Source organism: Scyliorhinus torazame, chromosome 10 (genome assembly GCF_047496885.1).
Source record: "Scyliorhinus torazame isolate Kashiwa2021f chromosome 10, sScyTor2.1, whole genome shotgun sequence".
NCBI lineage: Eukaryota > Metazoa > Chordata > Chondrichthyes > Carcharhiniformes > Scyliorhinidae > Scyliorhinus > Scyliorhinus torazame.
The window spans coordinates 57,360,241-57,383,062 of record NC_092716.1 but is presented as its reverse complement, the minus strand read 5'-3'; the positions used below and the strand labels follow the sequence as shown (position 1 = coordinate 57,383,062).

The following is a 22,822-nucleotide window of genomic DNA, read 5'->3' as shown; positions in this document are numbered from 1 at the left end:
CTCTGGGGTGTCCTGGGTTTCGGTTTCCTTGTCATTGGGCAAATGGGGGGGTTCTGGCTGTGGCTGCTGTCGGGAGCGGGGAACTTCAGAAGGGCCCGCCCCATCACCAACAGCTCCTGCAAGACACAAGACAAGACACATGATTAGACCGCGGGCAGGGGGGTAGTGGAGATGGTGTGAGGGTGGTTTGTGAGTGGTGTGGGAGTGAGGGTGGTGTGGAGATGGGTCTGAGGGTGATGGGGGGGTGGATGGTGATGGGGGGGGCGGGGTTGACCCACGTGTCAGGGGGAACCGCAATTCAGTGTAGTCTCACTTCCTCGCCCAAGGCCAAACTCCAACCCAGTGACTACCATTTCCTAGGGCCCGCCGACCACGTCCACGGCCCAATGCTTTGCCACGGTGAGGGGTCCACATCTGGTGCTCCCCCTCCAGTCTTCTCCCACTCCCAGCAGTTATGGACAGTCTTTTCCTGGGGGGGAGAAACAGAAAGTGCGAAGTGTTAGATAGCCTGATGCATGTAACCCAGGGGGTGAGTAGCTGGTAGCCTCAGTGGCCAGGGTACCCGGCCATGGAGGCAGGTATGGTGCTGACATGTGGTGCAGGGTGGGGGTTCGGCCACTCTCCAGTGGGGGGCGGTGATGGGGTTACGGGTGTGTGGCATAGGTGTTGGTACCAGGAACGCAGTGGCCCCTGGCCGCCCTGAGGAGGTCATGCAGCTTTTAACGGGGAGGCGGTGGCATAATGGTATTGTCACTGGACTAGTAATCCAGAGACCCAGAGTCTTCTGGGGTCCCAGGTTCAAATCTCGCCACTGCAAATGATGACATTTTAATTCAATAAAAATCTGGAATTATAAAAAATTCTAATGATGACCATGAAACCATTGTCGATTGTTGTAAAAACCCATCTGGTTCACTAATGACCTTTAGGGAAGGAAATCTGCCATCCTTACCTGGTCTTGCCTATATGTGACTTCAGACCCACAGCAAGGTGAACAAAGAACAAAGAAAATTACAGCACAGGAACAGGCCCTTCGGCCCTCCCAGCCTGCGCCTATCCAGATCCTTTATCTAAACCTGTCGCCTATTTTCCAAGGATCTACTTCCCTCTGTTCCCTGCCCGTTCATATATCTGTCTAGATGCATCTTGAATGATGCTATCTTGCCCGCCTCTACCACCTCCACTGGCAAAGCGTTCCAGGCACCCACCACCCTCTGCGTAAAACAACTTTCCACGCACATCTTAGAGGTTTATAAGATGATCAGGGGAATAGATAGAGTAGACAGTCAGAGACTTTTTCCCTGGGTGGAACAAACCATTACAAGGGGACATAAAATTAAGGTGAAAGGTGGAAGATATAGGAGGGATATCAGAGGTAGGTTCTTTACCCAGAGAGTAGTGGGGGCATGGAATGCACTGCCTGTGAATGTAGTTGAGTCGGAAACATTAGGGACCTTCAAGCAGCTATTGGATAGGTACATGGATTACGGTAAAATTATATAGTGTAGATTTATTTGTTCTTAAGGGCAGCACGGTAGCATTGTGGATAGCACAATTGCTTCACAGCTCCAGGGTCCCAGGTTCGATTCCGGTTTGTATCACTGTCTGCGGAGTCAGCACATCCTCCCTGTGTCTGCGTGGGTTTCCTCCGGGTGCTCCGGTTTCCTCCCACAGTCCAAAGATGTGCAGGTTAGGTGGATTGGCCATGATAAATTGCCCTTAGTGTCCAAAATTGCCCTTGGTGTTGGGTGGAGGTGTTGGGTTTGGGTAGGGTGCTCTTTCCAAGAGCCGGTGCAGACTCAAAGGGCCGAATGGCCTCCTTCTGCACTGTAAATTCAATGATAATCTATGATTAATCTAGGACAAAGGTTCGGCACAACATCGTGGGCCGAAGGGCCTGTTCTGTGCTGTATTTTCTATGTTCTATCTCCCTTAAACTTTCCCCCTCTCACCTTGAAATTGTGACCCCCTTGTAATTGACACCCCCACTCTTGGAAAAAGCTTGTTCCTATCCACCATGTCCATACCTCTCATAATTTTGTAGACCTCAATTAGGTCCACCCTCAACCTCTGTCTTTCCAACGAAAACAATCCTAATCTACTCAACCTTTCTTCATAGCTAGCACCCTCCATACCAGGCAACATCCTGGTGAACCTCCTCTGCACCCTCTCTAAAGGAACCACATCCTTCTGGTAATGTGGCGACCAGAACTGCACACAGTATTCCAAATGTGGCCTAACCAAAGTCCTATACAACTGTAACATGACCTGCCGACTCTTGTACTCAATACCCCGTCCGATGAAGGCAAGCATGCTGTATGCCTTCTTGACCACTCTATCGACCTGCGTTGCCACCTTCAGGCTACAATGGACCTGAACTCCCAAATCTCTCTGGACATCAATTTTCCCCAGGACTCTTCCATTGACCGTATAGTCCGCTCTTGAATTAGATCTTCCAAAATGCATCACCTCGCATTTGCCTGGATTGAACATTTCTCTGCCCAACTCTCTAATCTATCTATATTTTGCTGTATTCTCTGACAGTCCTCCTCGCTATCTGCAACTCCACCAATCTTAGTATCATCTGCAAACTTGTTAATCAGACCACCTACACCTTCGTCCAGATCATTTATGTATATCACAAACAACAGTGGTCCGAGCACGGATCCCTGTGGAACACCACTAGTCATCTTTCTCCATTTTGAGACACTCCCTTCCACCACTACTCTCTGTCTCCTGTTGCCCAGCCAGTTCTTTATCCATCTAGCTAGTACATCCTGAACCCCATACGACTTTTCCATCAACCTGCCATGGGAAATTTTATCAAACGCCTTACTGAAGTCCATGTATATGACATCTACAGCCCTTCCCTCATCAATTAACTTTGTCACTTCCTCAAAGAATTCTATTAGGTTTGTAAGACATGACCTTCCCTGCACAAAACCATGCTGCCTATCACTGATAAGTCTATTTTCTTCCAAATGTGAATAGATCCTATCCCTCAGTATCTTCTCCAACAGTTTGCCTACCACTGACGTCAAGCTCACAGGTCTATAATTCCCTGGATTATCCCTGCTACCGTTCTTAAACAAAGGGACAACATTAGCAATTCTCCAGTCCTCCGGGACCTCACCCGTGCTCAAGGATGCTGCAAAGATATTTGTTAAGGCCCCAGCTATTTCGTCCCTCGCTTCCCTCAGTAACCTGGGATAGATCCCATTCAGACCTGGGGACTTGTTCACCTTAATGCCTTTTAGAATACCCAAAACTTCCTCCTTCCTTATGCCGTCTTGACCTAAAGTATTTAAACATCCATCCTTAGCCTCAACGTCCGTCATGTCCCTCTCCTTGGTGAATACCGATGCAAAGTACTCATTAAGAATCTCACCCATTTCCTCTGACTCCATGCATAAATTCCCTCTTTTGTCTTTGAGTGGCCCAATCCTTTCTCTAGTTACCTTCTTGCTCCTTATATACGAATAAAAGGCTTTGGGATTTTCCTTAACCCTGTTAGCCAATGATATTTCATGACCCCTTTTAGCCCTCTTTATTGTGCGTTTGAGATGTGTCCTACTTTCCCCGATATTCCTCCAAAGCTTCATCAGTTTTAAGTCGCCAAGATCTTATGTATGCTTCCTTTTTCATCTTAGCTAGTCTCACAATTCCACCCGTCACTATGGTTCCCTAATCTTGCCATTTCTATCCCTCATTTTCATAGGGACATGTCTGTCCTGCACTCTAATCAACCTTTCCTTAAAAGACTCCCACATTTCAAATGTGGATTTACCCTTAAACAGCTGCTCCCAATCCACATTCACTAGCTCCTGCCGAATTTTGTTATACTTGGCCTTTCCCCAATTTAGCACTCTTCCTTTTGAACCACTCTCGGCTTTGTCCATGAGTATTCTAAAACTTACGGAATTGTGATCGCTATTCCCAAAGTAATCACCGACTGAAACTTCAACCACCTGGCCGGGGTCATTCCCCAATACCAGGTCCAGTATGGCCCCTTCCCGAGTTGGACTATTTACATACTGCTCTAAAAAACTCTCCTGGATGCTCCTTACAAATTCTGCTCCATCCACGCCTCCAACACTACGTGAGTTCCATTCAATGTTGGGGAAGTTAAAATCTCCCATCACGACCACCCTATTGCTCCTACATTTTTCTATAATATGTCAACATATTTGTACCTCTACTTCACGCTCGCTTTTGGGAGGCCTGTAGTAAAGTCCCAACAATGTAACTGCACCCTTCCTATTTCTTAGCTCTACCCATATTGCCTCAGTGCTCGAATCCTCCATCGTGCCCTCCTTACTCACAGCTGTGATATCATCTCTGACCAGTAATGCAACTCCTCCACCCCTTTTACCTCCCTCTCTATCCCTCCTGAAGCATCTATACCCTGGGATATTTAGTTGCCAGTCTTGCCCTTCCCTCAACCAAGTCTCAGTAATACCAATAACATCATATTCCCAGGTACTAATCCAAGCCCTAAATTCATCTGCCTTACCTGCTGCACTTCTCGCATTAAAACAAATGCACCTCAGACCACCTGTCCCTTTGCGTTCATCATCTCTTCCCTGTCTACTCTAGTCACATTGAGTTTATTATCTAGTACCTTACTGGCTTTAGTTGCTGCCTCTTTACTGACCTCTAACTTCCTAATTTGGTTCCCATCCACCTGCCACATTAGTTTAAAACCTCCCCAACAGTGTTAGCAAAAGCACCTCCTAGGACATTGGTTCCAGTCCTGCCCAGGTGTAGACCATCCGATTTGTAATGGTCCCACCGCCCCCAGAACCGGTTCCAATGTCCCGAATATCTGAACCCCTCCCTCCTGCACCATCTCTCAAGCCATGTATTCATTCTGACTATTTTTGAATTTCTACTCTGACTGTCTCGTGGCACTGGTAGCAATCCTGAGATTACTACCTTTGAGGTCCTACTTTTTAACTTATCTCCTAACTCACTAAATTCTGATTGTAGGACCTCATCCCGTTTTTTTTACCGATATCGTTGGTGCCTATATGCACCACGACAACTGGCTGTTCACCCTCCCCCTTCAGTATGTCCTGCAGCCGATCTGAGACATCCCTGACCCATGGACCCGGGAGGCAACATACCATTCGGGAGTCTCGTTTTTGACCACAGAAACACCTGTCTACTCCCCTTACGATTGAATCCTCTATGACTATAGTCTTGCCAGTCTTTTTCCCACCCTTCTGTGCCACAGAGCCAGCCATGGTGCCATGAGCCTGGCTACTACTGCCTTTCCCTGGTGAGTCATCTCCCCCGAACAGTATCCAAAACGGTATACCTGTTTTGGAGGGAAATGACTGCAGGGGACACCTGCACTGCCTTCCTGCTCTTTCTCTGCATTTTGGTCACCCATTCCCTGTCTCCCTCACCAATCCTAATCTGCGGTGTGACCAACTCACTGAACGTGCTGTCCACGACTTCCTCAGCATCGCGGATGCTCCAAAGTGAGTCCACCCGCAGCTCCAGAGCCGCCATGCGGTCTAACAGGAGCTGCAGCTGGACACACTTCCCGCATATGAAGAAGTCAGGGGCATCGGCCGCGTCCCTGAACTCCCACATTGAGCACGAGGAGCATAACACGGGTCTGGGATCTCCTGCCATTTTTACACTTTACCTTAACTGATTACAAATATAATATCAAATAATGAATAAGTGAAAGGAATAAAGATTTTACTTACCAATCACAATACTTACCAACACACGAAGAGTTAAATTTCTCCCAGCCACTGCTAATTGGAGCTCTTTCCTTACCAGCCAATCAGGTCACTGCTTTGCTGTGATGTCACTCTTCAAGGTAAGTTTTTAAAGTTTTTAAAAAGGTAAACTTACCTTCCCGACAGACCCCTGGCCACTGCCCTCACCGAAAATCTGAATGCCGCTTCTCCTGCAAGATAAGTTTTTGAAGAGGTACACTTACCTTCCCGACAGATCCCTGCTCCCACCGAAAATATGAAGGCCGCTTCTCCTGCAGCTGTGTCCCCGCCGCTCTCCTCACGCTCTTTCACTGTGTCCCCGCCGCTCTCCTCGCGCTCTTTCACTGTGTCCCCGCGCTCTCCTCGCGCTCTTTCAAAGTGTCCCCGCTGCTTTCCTCGCGCTCTTTCACTGTGTCCCCACCGCTCTCCCCCGCGCTCTTTCACTGTGTCCCCACCGCTCTCCTCGTGCTCTTTTATTCTGTGTCTCCACCGCTCCCCTCGTGCTCTTTCACTGTGCCTCCGCCGCTCTCCTCGCACTCTTTTATCCTGTGTCTCCGCCGCTCTCCTCGCGCTCTTTCACTGTGTCCCCACCGCTCTCCTCGTGCTCTTTTATCCTGTGTCACCGCCGCTCTCCTCGCGCTCTTTCACTGTGCCTCCGCCGCTCTCCTCGCACTCTTTTACTGTGCCCCCTCGCTCTCCTCAAGAGCAATTATGAATGGACAATAAATGCTGGCACAGAATGCGACACCCACGTCCCATTAACGAATTTTTAAAAAATGCCGGTCCAGATGGTATTACTGGTGGTGCTTACTGCCTCTGCCACCTGCGCCCACTCCCGAATGGGGAGTGTGGGGAGTGTAATGTATATATGCGGCTGCAGCTTGTCATGCGTGTCAATTGCGAATCCAGCACTATTTTCCATTGGAATTGATTGTGTTCCGTGTAGCGCCGTTGCTAGCCCCTTAACAGTCGTTGAATCGGTCCAGGTGCGGCGCCAGTTTTGCTGTCATGGAAGTCCACAAAGCCTGCCTCAGCGTCAACACTTAGTCTCAGCTATGGAGAATCTCGCCCATGATCTTTACAGTCAATATCCAGCATTCAGCTGATGATTCCACTCTTCTATTCATCATTTGCCTTCAGATTACATGTCCTCTGGTCTCTTTTTATCAACCTTCTTAGCATTACTATCTCCTCTGATTTTAAATGGAACCCGCACACCTCTAAAGGTGCCCCCACATGTTTTTAGTTCCACATTCACGCTAAATATTTGTTTTCCTCTCAAAAATCTTTCACTCTCTTTAAACCACTTGAACACTATTGCCATATTTGGAGATGCTTTTACTCTCATTTCATATCATCTGATAGGTGATACAACTATCTCAAAGCTCTATTCTATCTCTTCCTATTGTAACTTATTTTGTTTCTTTATGTTTGATCAATACTGTTATGTACAGTGTTTCTCTGGCCATTGCTTCCTTGTTCCTCCTTACCAGCAGATTTGTTATTCTTTACACTCTCCCCTACGTAGGACATCTTCATGACCATCTCCAAAAGAGATAATTTAACCATCTAACCACATTCAATGGCATTACTATCACTGAATCCCCCACTATCAACATCCTGGGGGTTACCATTGAGCAGGAATTGAACTGGACGATCCATATAAATATTGACTCCCCAAAGCGTGTCTACCATCTACAAGGAAAAGTCAGGAATGTGATTAAATACTTTACATTTTCCTGGATGAGTGCATCTCCAACAACACTTGAGAAGTTCAACACTGCCCAGGATAAAGCAGACCACTTGATTGACACCACATCAACCACCTTAAACATTCACTCTCTCCACCACCAACACATGGTGGCAGCAGTGTGTGTTATCTACAAGATGCATTGCAGCAACTCACCAAGGCTCCTTCGACAGCATCTCCCCGAACCCGCAACCTCTGCCACCAGAAGGACAATGGCAGCACATTCATGGGAACAACCACCACCTAGAAGTCCCCCTCCAAGCCTCACACCATCCTGACTTGGGAATATATCGCCATTCCTTCACTGCTGATGGGTCAAAATCCTGGCACTCCCTCCCTAACAACACAACGGGTGTAGTTACACCACATGGACTGCAGCAGTTTAAGAAAGAACTTCAGTGCCACCTTCTCAAGGGCAATTAGGGATGGGCAATAAATGCTGGCCCAGCCAGCGACAGCCACACCCTGAGAAACAATAATAAAAACACTGTTAGGATCAAGGTGCACTGCCAAGCTAACTCACTTTTATAGGACCTTAAACTGTGCAAATCTTTACCAACCATCAGTCTTTCCTTCCTCTTTCTACCTTCTGCTTTTTAAAATTCATCTTTAGCATTAACTAATATTACTTTCTGATTTACCTCAACAGTCCTTTTACTCATTTTAACCTGGAAGTGGTGCGCACAATGGACTTAAACTTTCAAATTGATTTCTCAATTTAGTTATTTATTTTTAATGTAATCTAATTTGAAAGGCAAATTTTATGTCATATGGCCCCTGCACTTGCTCAGTCCCACAACTATGTTGTTTGGCAACCTGCTCAGTGACGAATATAATCATGTCTGTATTGATTATTCTGTTTAAAATTCAACTTAAATATTTATTTTCAACGTGTTTTAACATTGTTTACCTTGTGGTGTCCTGTGTGAAGAGGTTTAATTAAATAAGAGAGTTATTTACTAACTTAGGAAAAGGTGGCATGTTTCAAGTTTTATTAATTAATCTTGCCTAACATTTTCATTTGCATTTTTGTATCATTTTCAATTAAACAATGGAAGTAATTGTTCGTTGTGCACTATTAAGAAAATGGCTCCATTAAAACAAAAGTGTTGCATTGTTTTGTGCTCAATATATATTCTGTGATTCAGAATCTTCATATTTAAGGGAATTCTTTGTCAACGTGACTTCTGTTGTGTCTATCACTGTGTAATAAAATGAACAATACTTGTTTGTAGGCTTGGAGACAATGATATCACTGAAAAGGGGAGTGGTTACTTCAGAAGTGCTTTAGAAATGAATGACACACTGGAAGAGCTGTGGTAAGAATTTTGTTTTATTTGTTCCTGTATTAAAAATGTTGTTCATTTAGAATTTGTTGGCAGATTACCATCAGACATAGAAGGCTGGCTTTTTGTTGGAAATTTGCATCATTAAGCCACATATCCAAAGTTGGTGATGAAAGAGAGATAGGCAGTGTTACAAGCAACATAAATGGAAGCACTGTGGCTGTACCTACACCTCAGGGACTGCAGCGGATCAAGATGGCAGCTACTTTCTCAAGGGCAACTAGGAATGGACAATAAATGCTGGTCTCGCCAGTGATGCCCACATCTCATAAATAAACTTTTAAAAATAATAAGTAAAATTAGAAATAAATATTGATTGATTATGTGAAGGTACTTTGGACCTAAACCAGATAGAACAGAGTACTTTCTAAATAGTGAAAAGCTAGAAACAGCTGTCCAAAGAGCGGGGTTGCAGGTACACAGAATGTTAAAATGTCATGAACAGATTCAGAAATAATTTAAGAGACAAATGGAATGTTGGTCTTTATACCCAGAGGAGTAGAATGCAACAGGGTAGAGGTCATGTTTCTGCTGTATAAAATCCTGGTTAGACCACACCTGGAGCATTGTGAGCAGTTCTGAGTACCCACACTCAGAAGGGGTTACAGTGTTGGTGTTGGAGGGAGTGCAGTGTAGGTTCACCAGAATGATACTTGGACTGCAAGGATTAAATTGTGAGGAAAGATTGCATAAACTAGTGTTGCATTCTCTCAAATTTAGAAAGTTGAAAGGTGATTTGATTGAAGTTTTCAAGATATTAAGGGGAACAGAGGGTGGCATGTGACGCAGTGGTTAGCACTGGGACTGCGGCGCTGAGGACACGGGTTCGAATCCCGGCCCTGGGTCACTGTCCATGTGGAGTTTGCACATTCTCCCCATGTCTGCGTGGGTTTCATCCCCACAACCCAAAGATGTGCTGGTTAGGTGGATTGGCCATGCTAAATTGCCCCTTAATTGAAAAAGAAAAATAATTGGCTACTCTAACAATTTTTTTTAAAGATATTAAGAGGAAGATGCTGGAGATCTGAACTAAAACCCAAGTTAATGCATCGTTCCAAAGAAGAGTCATACTCAAAATCTTGGGCGCGATCTATCGACCGTGTCCCACTGGAATCGGAATGGGACGCATCTGGTAGATCCCAGGAGAGGCCTCTCCCAGGATTCCTGACGGTCGTTATGCCTCGCGAGATCTAATGAGATTTCATGAGATGCCCACAACGGGCAGGACCCAGACTCACGTAGCTAAAAGAGCTATGTTGCCGCGGGATCGACCAGCCACCCAGCATCTATCGGCCTCAGCGAGGAGACCCCAGCCAGGTGCCGTTTAGCACTGGTTCCCACAAATGGGGGCCAGGCGGAACAGCACCTGAAAGGGTCTCCCAGGTGATAGTGGTTGGCCTCTGACCATGCTAACACCCTGGCACTGCTGGTGCCACCGAGGCACCTTGGAAGTGCCAGCCTGACACCTTAGCAATGTCACCTTGGACACCCCACCAACCCCCTCCACCCCCAACTCCCAACACTCCCCTTGACCCAACTTGACTAGCCTCCAACCTGAATACATCTTCCAACCTGACTTAGAAACGAGGAACTTGAGCTGGCCATTCAGCCCTTTGAGCCTGTTCTGTCATTCAACATGATCATGGCTGATCCTCTATCTCAATGCCATATTCCCGCTTTCTCCCCACACTCCTTGATGCCATTAAAATCTAAAATAATTATCTATCTCTTTTTTGAATACAGTCAGTGACTTGGCCTCCACAGCCTTCTGCGTTGGAGAATTCCACATGTTCACTACCCTTTGAGTGAAGACATTCATCTCAGTCCTAAATGGTCTACCCCATATCCTGTAGCAGTGACCCTGGTTCTAGATTCCCCAACCAGGGAAAACATCCTCCCTGCATCTAGTCTGCACAGTGCTGTTAGAATTTTATACTCTCCAATCAAACCTCCATTCATCCTTCAGACTCGAGTGAACACCGGCCCAGTCAAAATAATCCCTCCTCATTGGACAGTCTCGCCAACCCCAGTATCAGCCTAGTGAACTCCGCTGCACTCCCTCTATGGCAAGTATATCCTTTCTGAGGAACATAGAACATACAGTGCAGAAGGAGGCCATTCGGCCCATCGAGTCTGCACCGACCCACTTAAGCCCTCACTTCCACCCTATCCCCGTAACCCAATAACACCTCAGCAGATGTTAAAGAAGGCTAAATGAAAACACAAAGAAGGCTAAGTGAAAACGCGGTGATCTGTCACTGGATTGCCCTTCATCTTTCAGGCAGGGGCGACTGATGGTGGTCTCTGATGGGAGTCTCTGAAGTGGATGGTGTTGCTGGAGAATATCGGGAAGGATTGAACGAGAGTGAGCCTACCAATGGATTGACCGCCAGGCCAAAGTCGAGCTGCAGCATCATGGTGCAAGAGGCTGAGAACAAGGAAAAGGGTCAGAAAATAATAAGCAACAACAGCAACAGGACACCAGCGAAGAAACAAAAGTGTAACCAAAAAGGGTCAAATGTATCCAGTAAGAATTAAAAGGATGTAACTGGCACTAGCAATGACAGTGCGGACCTTGCATTCATCGACAACTCGAGTGAAGAGCCCAAATAAGTCTCAATCGTTTGGCAGGACTCCTTCAAGGGCTTCTCTGAACAGTAAAGATGGGGATAAGCATAAAGAGAAAGACAAAGCGACGGTTCATCACCCAGGGCCCAAATGGAGTTTCCAGCTCACTGACCTGATGAACCTGATGAGCGCTGAACAGCCCCCCAATTCCTACAAGTCCTAATGCAGGAGATGGGAAAATATGACATGTCTTTGAAATCTGACGTAGCACCCATTGGAGGAAATGGTTTTAAAAAAGAGTGAAGCTACACCTGTAGCTCCCAGGCACACCCACTGCACATTCCACACCCAGGCACATTCCACACCCAGAAAGTGGAATGAATCCTACTGCCTCTTGGCCAGCCCAGAGGATGTGGAAGCAGAGTGCAGGTGATGAGACGCCCCTCCAACCTTTAGTATTCCTTTCCACTGCAGCTGTTGCCTTGACACAAGTGCATAACCCTAAAGCACTCAGTGTGATTAGACTTGTTAATTGCCAGTGGGATTCAAGTAAATGTTTCCTCCTGGTTACCCTCCAATTCTATTAGCACCTCAAGGACAGAGTTGAATGTAATTTGAAGATGCACCATGGTTCACCGATAACAACTGTCCGTTCCATGACGTGAGATGTACAAAATTGTGATGCGCCTTGAAAGGGTGGATGGGAAGGAACTCTTTCTTTAGAACATTGAACATACAGTACAGAAGGAGGCCATTCGGCCCATCGAGTCTGCACCGACCCACTTAAGCCCTCACTTTCACCCCATCCCTATAACCCAATAACCCCCCTAACCTTTTTGGTCACTAAGGGCAATTTATCTGGCCAAACCACCTAATCTGCACGTCTTTGGGCTGTGGGAGGAAACCAGAGCACCAGGAGGAAACCCGCGCATACACAGGGAGAACGTGCAGACCGCACAGACAGTGACCCAGCGGGGATATCGAACCTGGGACCCTGGCACTGTGAAGCAACTTGTGCTACCGTGCTGCCCTGAGCAGAGAGATCAGCGACCATGAGGCATAGGGTTAAAGTGATCAGTAGAAAGATTAGAGGGGAGATGAGGAAAGGTTTTTTCACCCAAAGGGTTTTGGGGGTCTGGAACCCATTGTCAGAAAGGATAGTGGAGAGAGAAAAACCCAACTCATTTAAAAGGTGTCAGGATATGCGCCTCAAATGCTCTGTCCTTCAGGGCGATGGACAAAATGCTGGAAACTGGGATTAAGTGGGTAGCTGTTTTTTGGGACCGAGTGGCCTCATTCTGTGCCAATAACTTTCGATGACTAACCAGAAGATGCATTTATTCTTTGGTATACAGTAGTTAAAACAGCATAGTAATTAAACTGACATATTTTATAAGTATCCCTGGACATTGCTTGCAACAAGTCAGAGGAAATTGTTTATCTTTCAGTTGTGACTGCTGTAATGGTCCGAAAGATGTTACAATCCCCACCTCTAAAGGAAATTGTTTTTAAAAATGCATGCTTTTGTTATATTAGAGTGGAGTCTACTGTACTTCAGGTGGAGGGAAAATTGAGTGTGCTCCATGACATATGTGAGATTTCTCCCTTGACGTTCCTTTCTATTTTGCATCCAAACGGCCTTTATACCCAATTAGTACAAAATTGGTCTTTTAAAAATAGGTTGCATCACACCTCCCAGTGGATGAGGAAAGAACTGCAAGCAAAGACAGCTTTTACAAAATGGTCCTGCACTTCAACATTCTGCCATCTGACTGTCTTATTAACTCAAGGAATTTAACGTATATCTTTTGTTCTAGAAATCATTAATGTTTTTTTCTTTTAGGATTCTGGTGAACAACATATCAAATGATGGAAAGGAAAGATTGAAAAATGGCAATCACAAAAACCCAAATCTTCGACTGAATTAATTTCAAACATTGAAATGCCGAGGTATGTATCTTGCACGAATGTACTGATCAGGATAGAAATTTCTGCTGAGAGTTTATGTTGCAAATTCAATAACAGTCTGGTAGCTGAGTGAAGCCCAGCTAATAGACATAATTGTCTTTTTTTTATTTGCATTTGTTTTATTGTCACGTGGATGGAGGTACAGTGAAAAATATTGTTCTGCGTACAGCTCAGACAGATCGTTCCAAACATGAAAAAACATACGGCATACGATAAATACACAATGTAAATACATAGACATAGGCATCGGGCGAGCATACGGAGTGTAGTGCTACTCAGTAGAGAAGATGTGTGGAGAGATCAGATCAGTCCATAAGAGGGTCATTCAGGAGACTGGTAACAGCGGGAGAGAATCTGTTTTTGAACCCGTTAGTGCGTGTTCTCAAACTTTTGCAACTCCTGCCCGATGGAAGAGGTTGGAAGAGAAAATAGGTGGGAGGGGTCTTTGATTATGCTGCCCACTTTCCCAAGGCTGTGGGAGGTGGAGACAGAGTCAGGAGGGTAGTGGGTGCCTGGAACTCGCTGCCGGAGGAAGTGGTGGAAGCAGGGAACATAGAAAAATACAGCACAGAACAGGCCCTTCGGCCCACGATGTTGTGCCGAACCTTTGTCCTAGATTAATCATAGATTATCTTTGAATTTACAGTGCAGAAGGAGGCCCATTGAGTCTGCACTGGCTCTTGGAAAGAGCACCCTACCCAAAGTCAACACCTCCACTCAACACTAAGGGCAATTTTGGACACTAAGGGCAATTTATCATGGCCAACCCACCTAACCTACACATCTTTGGACTGTGGGAGGAAACCGGAGCACCCGGAGGAATCCCACACAGACACGGGGAGGATGTGCAGACTCCGCACAGACAGTGACCCAAGCCGGAATCGAACCTGGGACCCTGGAGCTGTGAAGCAATTGTGCTATCCACAATGCTACCGTGCTGCCCTTAAGAACAAATAAATCTACACTATATCATTTTACCGTAATCCATGTACCGATCCAATAGCTGCTCGAAGGTCCCTAATGTTTCCGACTCAACTACTTCCACAGGCAGTGCATTCCATGCCCCCGCTACTCTCTGGGTAAAGAACCTACCTCTGATATCCCTCCTATATCTTCCACCTTTCACCTTAAATTTATGTCCCCTTGTAATGGTTGGTTCCACCCGGGGAAAAAGTCTCTGACTGTCTACTCTATCTATTCCCCTGATCATCTTATAAACCTCTATCAAGTCGCCCCTCATCCTTCTCCGTTCTAATGAGAAAAGGCTTAGCACCCTCAACCTTTCCTCGTAAGACCTACTCTCCATTTCAGGCAACATCCTGGTAAATCTCCTTTGCACCTTTTCCTAAGCTTCCACATTCTTCCTAAAATGAGGCGACCAGAAATGTACACAGTACTCCAAATGTGGCCTTACCAAAGTTTTGTACAGCTGCATCATCACCTCACGGCTCTTAAATTCAATCCCTCTGTTAATGAACGCTAGCACACCATAGGCCTTCTTTCCAGCTCTATCCACTTGAGTGGCAACTTTCAAAGATGTATGAACATAGACCCCAAGATCTCTCTGCTCCTCCACATTGCCAAGAACTCTACCGTTAACCCTGTATTCCGCATTCATATTTGTCCTTCCAAAATGGACAACCTCACACTTTTCAGGGTTAAACTCCATCTGCCACTTCTCAGCCCAGCTCTGCATCCTATCTATGTCTCTTTGAGCCGACAACAGCCCTCCTCACTATCCACAACTCCACCAATCTTCGTATCGTCTGCAAATTTACTGACCCACCCTTCAACTCCCTCATCCAAGTCATTAATGAAAATCACAAATAGCAGAGGACCCAGAACTGATCCCTGCGGTACGCCACTGGTAACTGGGATCCAGGCTGAATATTTGCCATCCACCGCCACTCTCTGACTTCTATCGGTTAGCCAGTTCGTTATCCAACTGGCCAAATTTCACACTATCCCATGCCTCCTTACTTTCTGCAGAAGCCTACCATGGGGAACCTTATCAAATGCCTTACTAAAATCCATGTACACTACATCCACTGCTTTACCTTCATCCACATGCTTGGTCACCTCCTCAAAGAATTCAACAAGACTTGTAAGGCAAGACCTACCCCTCACAAATCCGTGCTGACTATCCCTAATCAAGCAGTGTCTTTCCAGATGCTCAGAAATCCTATCCTTCAGTACCCTTTCCATGACTTTGCCTACCACCGAAGTAAGACTAACTAGCTTGTAATTCCCAGGGTTATCCCTAGTCCCTTTTTTGAACAAAGAAATGTACAGCACAGGAACAGGCCCTTCGGCCCTCCAAGCCCGTGCCGACCATGCTGCCCGACTAAACTACAATCTTCTACACTTCCTGGGTCCGTATCCCTCTATTCCCATCCTATTCATGTATTTGTCAAGATGCCCCTTAAACATCACTAACTTCACTAGGTTGAATGTCTTGTTAAGAGGAAAAAGGAGACTTATGTAAGGCTGAGGAAACAAGGTTCAGACATTTGTTCAATGGATGGGAGGCAGTTTCGCGCGATGAACTGGGGTGTTCGTGTCAGGACTCTGGAAGTGACATGAAGGAGAATTTTATCATAAGCTTAATGCCTAGAGCACGTTACAGCATAAATGTTCATACAGTCAAACATTTTAAAGAATGATGTGCATAGTTTTCTACTCCTTTGTCTGTGTTCAGCCAGAGTAGGATGTAGCCCTTCTCATGTCTTTTCAAGAGGGATTTCTGCCATATAGTGATGTGCTCGCAAGGCTGGCCAGGAATCTCTCCAGCTCTTAACGCCTGCCATGGGGGTATTGGGAGGATTAGAAGATAAATTGCCCACTAGCTTGGCCGCATTGTGAATGTTTGTTTCATAACGAACACGTCCTCAAGCGGGACTTAAATCCAGAGCTTCTGGCTCAGAGCAGGAGCATGTCCCTCTGAACCAGCAAATCACCTTATTGTACAGTTTCATTTAGGATTTATTCTGATTTCAAACTGTGCCACATGACAAGAAGACTATTTATACTACAGTTACAATTGCATGAGATAAGGAATGGTCACCACAACTTTTGGTGAGGTTTTGTAGTATTAAAGCAAAACAGGTGCTACTTAAAAATGGAACACCTCCCTTTTATAACAACCACGACCAAACCAGATCAGATTCAACGCAATTGAGTTTTGCGTAAAACTCACTTAGACTCTGCATCTATAATGTATTTAGTCTGAATGTCTGAATTACGAAGACTATCTTGACAGCAATTGTCCATTTCTCACACCAAACATCCTTCTACTGCCCGCACCCCTGTGACCCACCCCACTCCCACCCGAATGAGCCTGGTTGCTTGAAGGGAAATTCCATAATCCTGTGGTTTCCAAGCAAGGAAGCCGAGGTTGAAGAGAATGCAGGTCAGAGATAGAGCTACACTAACCAGCCTCTTTTTGGGTGGGGGGAATCACAGAAACAACCCCAAAACACCGAATTAGGAGCGTTGGTCCGCTGTGTGACCACCGCTACCAGAAAATGGATTGAGATGAGGATGCTGAAAAGTGGACAACATTGTGCCTGTTTTCTGGGTGACAGTGAGTATTGGGGAACAACTATCCAGCTGCAGTCCCTCAAGCCCAGACTTTCCTGTAAATGCACCAACAACTTACAAGAGTCATGGGCATTCAACAGGCATTTGGCATCTTAAATATACAAAATAGGGGTCTGAGTGCTGGGGTGGGATTCTCCAATAATGGGGCTATGTGCCCACGCCGGTGTCCAAAGCGGCGCCAACCACTCTGGCATCAATGGTCCCTGATAATGGGGGATGCTCCCCTTCCTAGGGGGCTAGGTCGGCGCCAGAGTGGTCCCCGCAGCGCCAGTCGGCGCGGAACGGCTCACGCGAGTTGGCGCATGCGCGGAACGGCCGGCGTGACTCCGCGCATGCGCGGAATGGCCAGTGTATTTCCGCGCATGCGCCAGGATTCCTTTCTCCGCGCCGGCCCCCAGGCAATATGACAGAGCCCTACAGGGGCCTGGCGCAGAGTAAAATAGGCCCCCACGGAAACAGCCCGCCCGCCGATCTGTAGGCCCCCATCGCAGGCCAGTCCACCATGGGGGCCCCCCCCAGGGTCAGATCCCCCCGCCCCCCCCCCCCTCCCCCACCCCCCTCCTGGATGGCCCCCGCAGACTCACCATCCAGGTCCCGCCATGTGGGACCTGAATAACCCACGCGGGCGGGACTCGGCCAAACTCGTCGGCCCTTCGGGGCCCGGAGAATCGGCGGGGCCAGCGCGGTGTGAATCCCGCGTGCGCCCGAGAATCATCGCCGGAGAATGGGGAAGCCGGCAGCAGGGCGGGTTTCTTGCGTCCCCCCGGGGATTCTCCGGGTCGGAGAATCCCGGCCCTGGTTTCAGGACCCTGATGCAAATCGGTCTTCAGCTGCACACCGTCTGCACATCCAGTTGTTCCAGGCCTTCAGTGGCTGAATTAGGGTGGCTTAATGGATTGGAGGCTGTACACAAATAAAGGGAGCATCTTTTTTTTTTTAAGATTGCATTTTCTGTGGCGCTAGGAGAAGTAGACGTCATCTTGATTGCAGAGAAACTCATTAGGCGTCTTTAGGTTAGGACTCATTCCCCCCCTCCTCCAAACCACCCACACCTTACATATCAGCTCCCCCACCTCCAGGGCCAGTGGGGAGGTTGGATGCTGAGTTGACTAAAACTCCTAACCATCCAGCCTGTAAGCTGCATGAACCTCCATCGACAGCTAACTGGTTTCATGCAGCTGAGCCCCAAGGGTCAGTTTTGGTTGACACTTGGGCTGAGTGAAATTTCTCTGTCTATTTCAGTTGGGATGCGATGCTATTTAAATTCCCTCCCTTGGACCCCCACAGCCAGCAGAGAGCAAAAACACTTGGGTGAATGGTGTTTCAACTTATTCTGAAATGGCTGTATGCTAGCTGCATGTCCCAGGACTAGAGGCACAAATTGAGAAATACAACTGTGTTTCTATGTATGGCAAAGCATTAAATGTACAATCTGCATTTTTGTAAATGCAACTTAAAGTTTAAAAGGATGATCATTCTAACTGCTGCAGGAATGTATGCAGGACTTCTCCTGTATTGGTTCTACTTGAGTCACTCCTGGTGGGTGAACAAGAAGAACGTTGTTATTCTCTCTAGTATTGACGGGCAGTGTTTATTGTTGTTGAGCATTGATAATTCTTCTAAAATAGAAACAGAAAGTGCTGGAAGAAGAATCACATTGGACTTGAAATTAACTCTTTCTCTCTCCACAGATGTTGCCAGTTGTGCCCAGTATTTCCAACGTTTGTTTTTCTTTCAGATTTCCAGCATTCACGGGATTCTGCTTTTTCGTGATATTTGTTCCCTCCATTCCTGAAACTTTTAATCTGTAGATGCAATTCATGTTTAGGAGCTATAGGGTAAGAAGAATGTATTTCATTGGAGCCAAATATAATCTGTCACAGCATTCAGCGTTTTTTTGAATTAAACAGGCCTAAATGTGGACAACTACTAGAGTGCTCCAAGACCAGCAAGTTCACAGCCACGGGGAATGTGTCTGACTGTCTCCGCTGGAAGCCAGAAGAGGCAACATTGGCAAACAGAAGAACTTATTTGACACAGAACAAGGTGCATAAGAAAATCTAGCCGCCTAAGAAAAAATACAGACTGAAACAGGGATTTATAAAAGCAACCTATTTATGTTGCTGCATTGCCTCCGTTTTTTGGTGCAACCTTAAAGTAAACCTGTGGAGGTAATTGTGGTTTTCACCGAGCACAGGCAGTATCCTTCAGATGAAGTATCAAGAGCTGGAGGTTCAGTGTTTTATTCATTACTGACACGCATGATTTTTGTGTCTTAACATTTGTTCTCAGGATGTGACAAGCCCATCCTTGAGCCCACTTCAGAGGACGGTTAAGGGTGGGATTCCCGTCCCCCAGCCACATGTTTAACAGCTTGCGGCATTATTCTCTCTTCTCGCCACTTCTCAATGGAAGCCATCCCACACCCGGAAACCGCAGGGGCTGGTGCACTGCCAGCGGGAACAGAGATTCACAATAACCGGAGAATTCCATCCGGCCTTAGAATCAACCACACATTGTGGAATTGGGGGCCAGACAGGTGTCCTCAGTTGAAGGACATTAAGATTATTAGTTTTAAAACAAATGTTCCATTTTATTCAGTTGTTCAGCTGATAACATCTCCTTATGAAAAGAATATACATAAATATATGTATATAATTAATTTTGTACTGTTTTATATTGATTTGAAGTGTTTGACTCAAGTGTTTTGTAAATCATTCATATAAGTTTAGAAACCTCGACTGATAATATTGACATATATTCACATTGCATTTCTCTCTGCAGTATTTTAATGCAGGTGTTAAACTTCCAGTATTGAAACTGAAAATAATTTAATAGGAGTACTTCAAATGTTATCAGAACAGCAGTGATATAATTTCTGTCATTTACATTTCTATTTAATATAGAATCATAGAATCCATACAGTGCAGAAGGAGGCCATTCGGTCCATCGTGTTTGCACCGACTCTCCGAAAGAGCACCCTACCTAGGTCCACTGACCCACCCCACCCTATTCCCATAACCAAACCTGCACATTCCTGGACACAAAGGGCAATTTAGCATGTCAATCCACCTAACCTACATATCTTTGGTCTGTGGGAGGCAACCAGAGGACCTGGAAGAAACCCACGCTGGCAAAAGTACAAACTTCACACAGACGGTCACCCAAGGCTGGAATTGAACCCAGGTCCCTGGCTCTGAGGCAGCAGTGCTAACCACTGTGCCACCGTGCCACTTATGAATCCAAACGATGTATCTGTGATGTCCATGGCACTTTCTGAATAAAGTATTACAGGAAATGAATGTGCCGAAGCTGCTTAAGCTGAGGTGCAGGGCATGTGTGCTCTAACCAGTACCGTTAAATATTCCCATAATAGTAATCAGGTGAGCAAGAAACATGGCCCTTTTCCTTCTGGACAGCCTTGGTGCAGGGAGGTCCAGCAACTCTCCGCTGCCATCAATAGGCTCAGCACAAACCAGAACCTAAACTGGGACATTCCTGTTCATGTCCTGCCCATTTGATACTGAGTTATAAGGAGCCAATCTCTGCCTAGGGAGTTCTGAATTGATGATGTCACATGATTAAGGACCGGAAAGATGTATCATTTCCATAGGTATTACATTGTAATAAAAAAATTGTCGCAAACAAATCTGTGGTCAAAGTCAAAAGCAATTATTTTGATAAACCTGTATTTTTAAAATGCATTTTTTCTATCTGGTCAGACGAACTGCTCCTCAACACACATTAATAGAACAGAACATTCATTCCTCATCTCAGCCCTGCCCTTTGAAGGGTGCATATGGAGTTTAAGAGAGTGAAATTGGAGAATAAGTGTCTTGGTACATTGTGTTCCTGAAGTTATTAATATATGCCAAGAAACTTTGAGGCGGTACTTAGAATTCTATAGCACAGAAATGGCCAAGTCTGCCAACATCTTTAACAGATGATCCACCTCATTTAATCCCCTCCTGCTGCCTTCCTTTCTCCACCAGCAGCATTTTAGCACGTTCAAAATAATGTATTATCACTAATAGGAGGAAATAGCTGTGGTGGTGCCTGGGATTATTTTCCAGTAGAGTTGAGCCCTACTCATTGCCTGCAAATGCAAAATAATTTCACCCTTCAAAGATTCCTAGTTACTAACTCATGAATTTTGCTCAGGCCAAACACAAAAAGATAATCATCGAATGATTATTTTCACTTCTTGACAGTAGCCACTGATTGCTGTGGAGACATCATTAGCACCAGATGATGCTACTGCCAAGTATTTGACATTATGGACTTCTATGCACATGCACTTGAAATTCAGGATTCTTGTTAACACAGAGTAACTTGCTCTCCTGCAAAAGTTACAGACCAATTTTATGAAACATTGGACAGAATTTTACAATCCCATTTGGGGGCTGTTTGTAGGTATAGGTCCCATAATATTATGTGGGTGCCTTTCCTGCCCACCCCCTATGTAACTGATTTAATAGCAACAGATGAGGCCCGAGGTGGCCTACTCACCTTTGTACCAGTTAAGACCCTTAAATGACCACTGAAGGACCACTTCCCACCCGGCTGCAATGTTTGCAGTCAGCAACATTTGGAAGCCCTGGTAGATCAACCTCCTTGGGCCTTAGGAAAAGTTGTGTGTGTGTGGCGGGGGGTACCTCCTACATGGGCCCCCTTTTCTAATTGAGGCATTCCCAATGTCAATTCCTCCTGTGTGTCCCCACCCCAACACCCCAGAAGATGCAGTTCCAACAGTGGCCACTGCTCCCATTGGTACTGCTGAGACTAGAGAGCTGCCTGATGCCCAGTGGCTTTTGGAGGTGGGATCGTCCTCCCCTGATGGTGGAGGAAAACTTCCCCAGAGCCACTTAATGCTCCTCCCGATGCTAAATAGCTGGAGGGCAACCTGCCGGAGTAGATTTCAAGGGCAACCTTTTCAGCAGCAGGACATGTGAAATCCTGCCCATAATCCTGTTTCTCAAATTGTCGTTTTAGCTTGAGAACACAGTTAATGCTTGAGCCCACATTATTGAAGACACAGAATGCCCTATTCTGCCCTCTCACCAATTTATCAACATTCGTTAGGTCACCTAGCCCATGGAGACGGAAACAATTGCTGCATGTCATCATCATTGTTTCGAAATCAGCTAAATAACCACAGACTCAAGTCTCGGACACCTTTCTGTCCTACACAGCTCAGGATCACGCTTTAAAGTATATTAACCACTGAAAACATCTAAGTTGCTATTTAAGAGTAAATGTTGTGATTGCCCACATCCAGTGGTGGTGTGAATGGCAAGGGAACTGCACAAGACCAGAGTTCGATGAACAGAGAAGGCACAGGGAAGTTTGATGTTTCACAGGTAAGAAGAGGATGGAGGGTTTGAAAGTCAAGGATGAAGCTTTTAAATGTATCGTCTTGGGACATTACAGAATGGTGCTGATGAATGAGCACAGAGCAAGATACAGGCAGAGTTTTAACCAAATTTACATATATGGAGAGGGGAGAATGGATGGAAAGCTTTGGGATAGCCTAGTCTGAATATAGTGAGGGCATGGGTATGGACCCCATACTGAAGGAATGGAGGAGAAACAGAGACAGGTAACATTGCAATGGTGCAAATATTTGGTGTTTTAACAGAGAGGGTCTGAAAATTAGCCCATGTTTGAACAACAAAGCCGGGAGTGCTACATAAGAAACAGTGCAATAATAATTATTATCAAAGCAATATTGTTATGGGCCAGGGTTTAGAGAACCCCAAAGTGTATCATGGAGTTCACCTGACCCACAACTTTTAATAGATTGTGGTATGGGAAGCACACGCCCACTCTACAGGTGTGGTACAGCAGAAATAGAA

General features: G+C 46.0%; 1 protein-coding gene across 2 annotated transcripts in view; it reads left to right on the top strand.

Annotated features, from left to right (window-relative positions):
- Window positions 1-20,616, top strand: part of LOC140430583 (uncharacterized) — a 103,792-nt gene extending 83,176 nt beyond the window's left edge. Inside the window, exons 12-14 of one of the 2 annotated variants that reach the window (XM_072518163.1) lie at window positions 8,721-8,804; window positions 13,243-13,349; window positions 18,706-20,616. In XM_072518163.1, coding sequence (XP_072374264.1) covers window positions 8,721-8,804; window positions 13,243-13,327 — 169 coding nt within the window. In that variant the 3' untranslated portion in view covers window positions 13,328-13,349; window positions 18,706-20,616. The remainder of the gene's footprint in view (window positions 1-8,720; window positions 8,805-13,242; window positions 13,350-18,705) is intronic. The other variant, XM_072518162.1, reaches the window with a different exon arrangement.
- The last annotated feature ends 2,206 nt before the right edge of the window (window positions 20,617-22,822 follow it).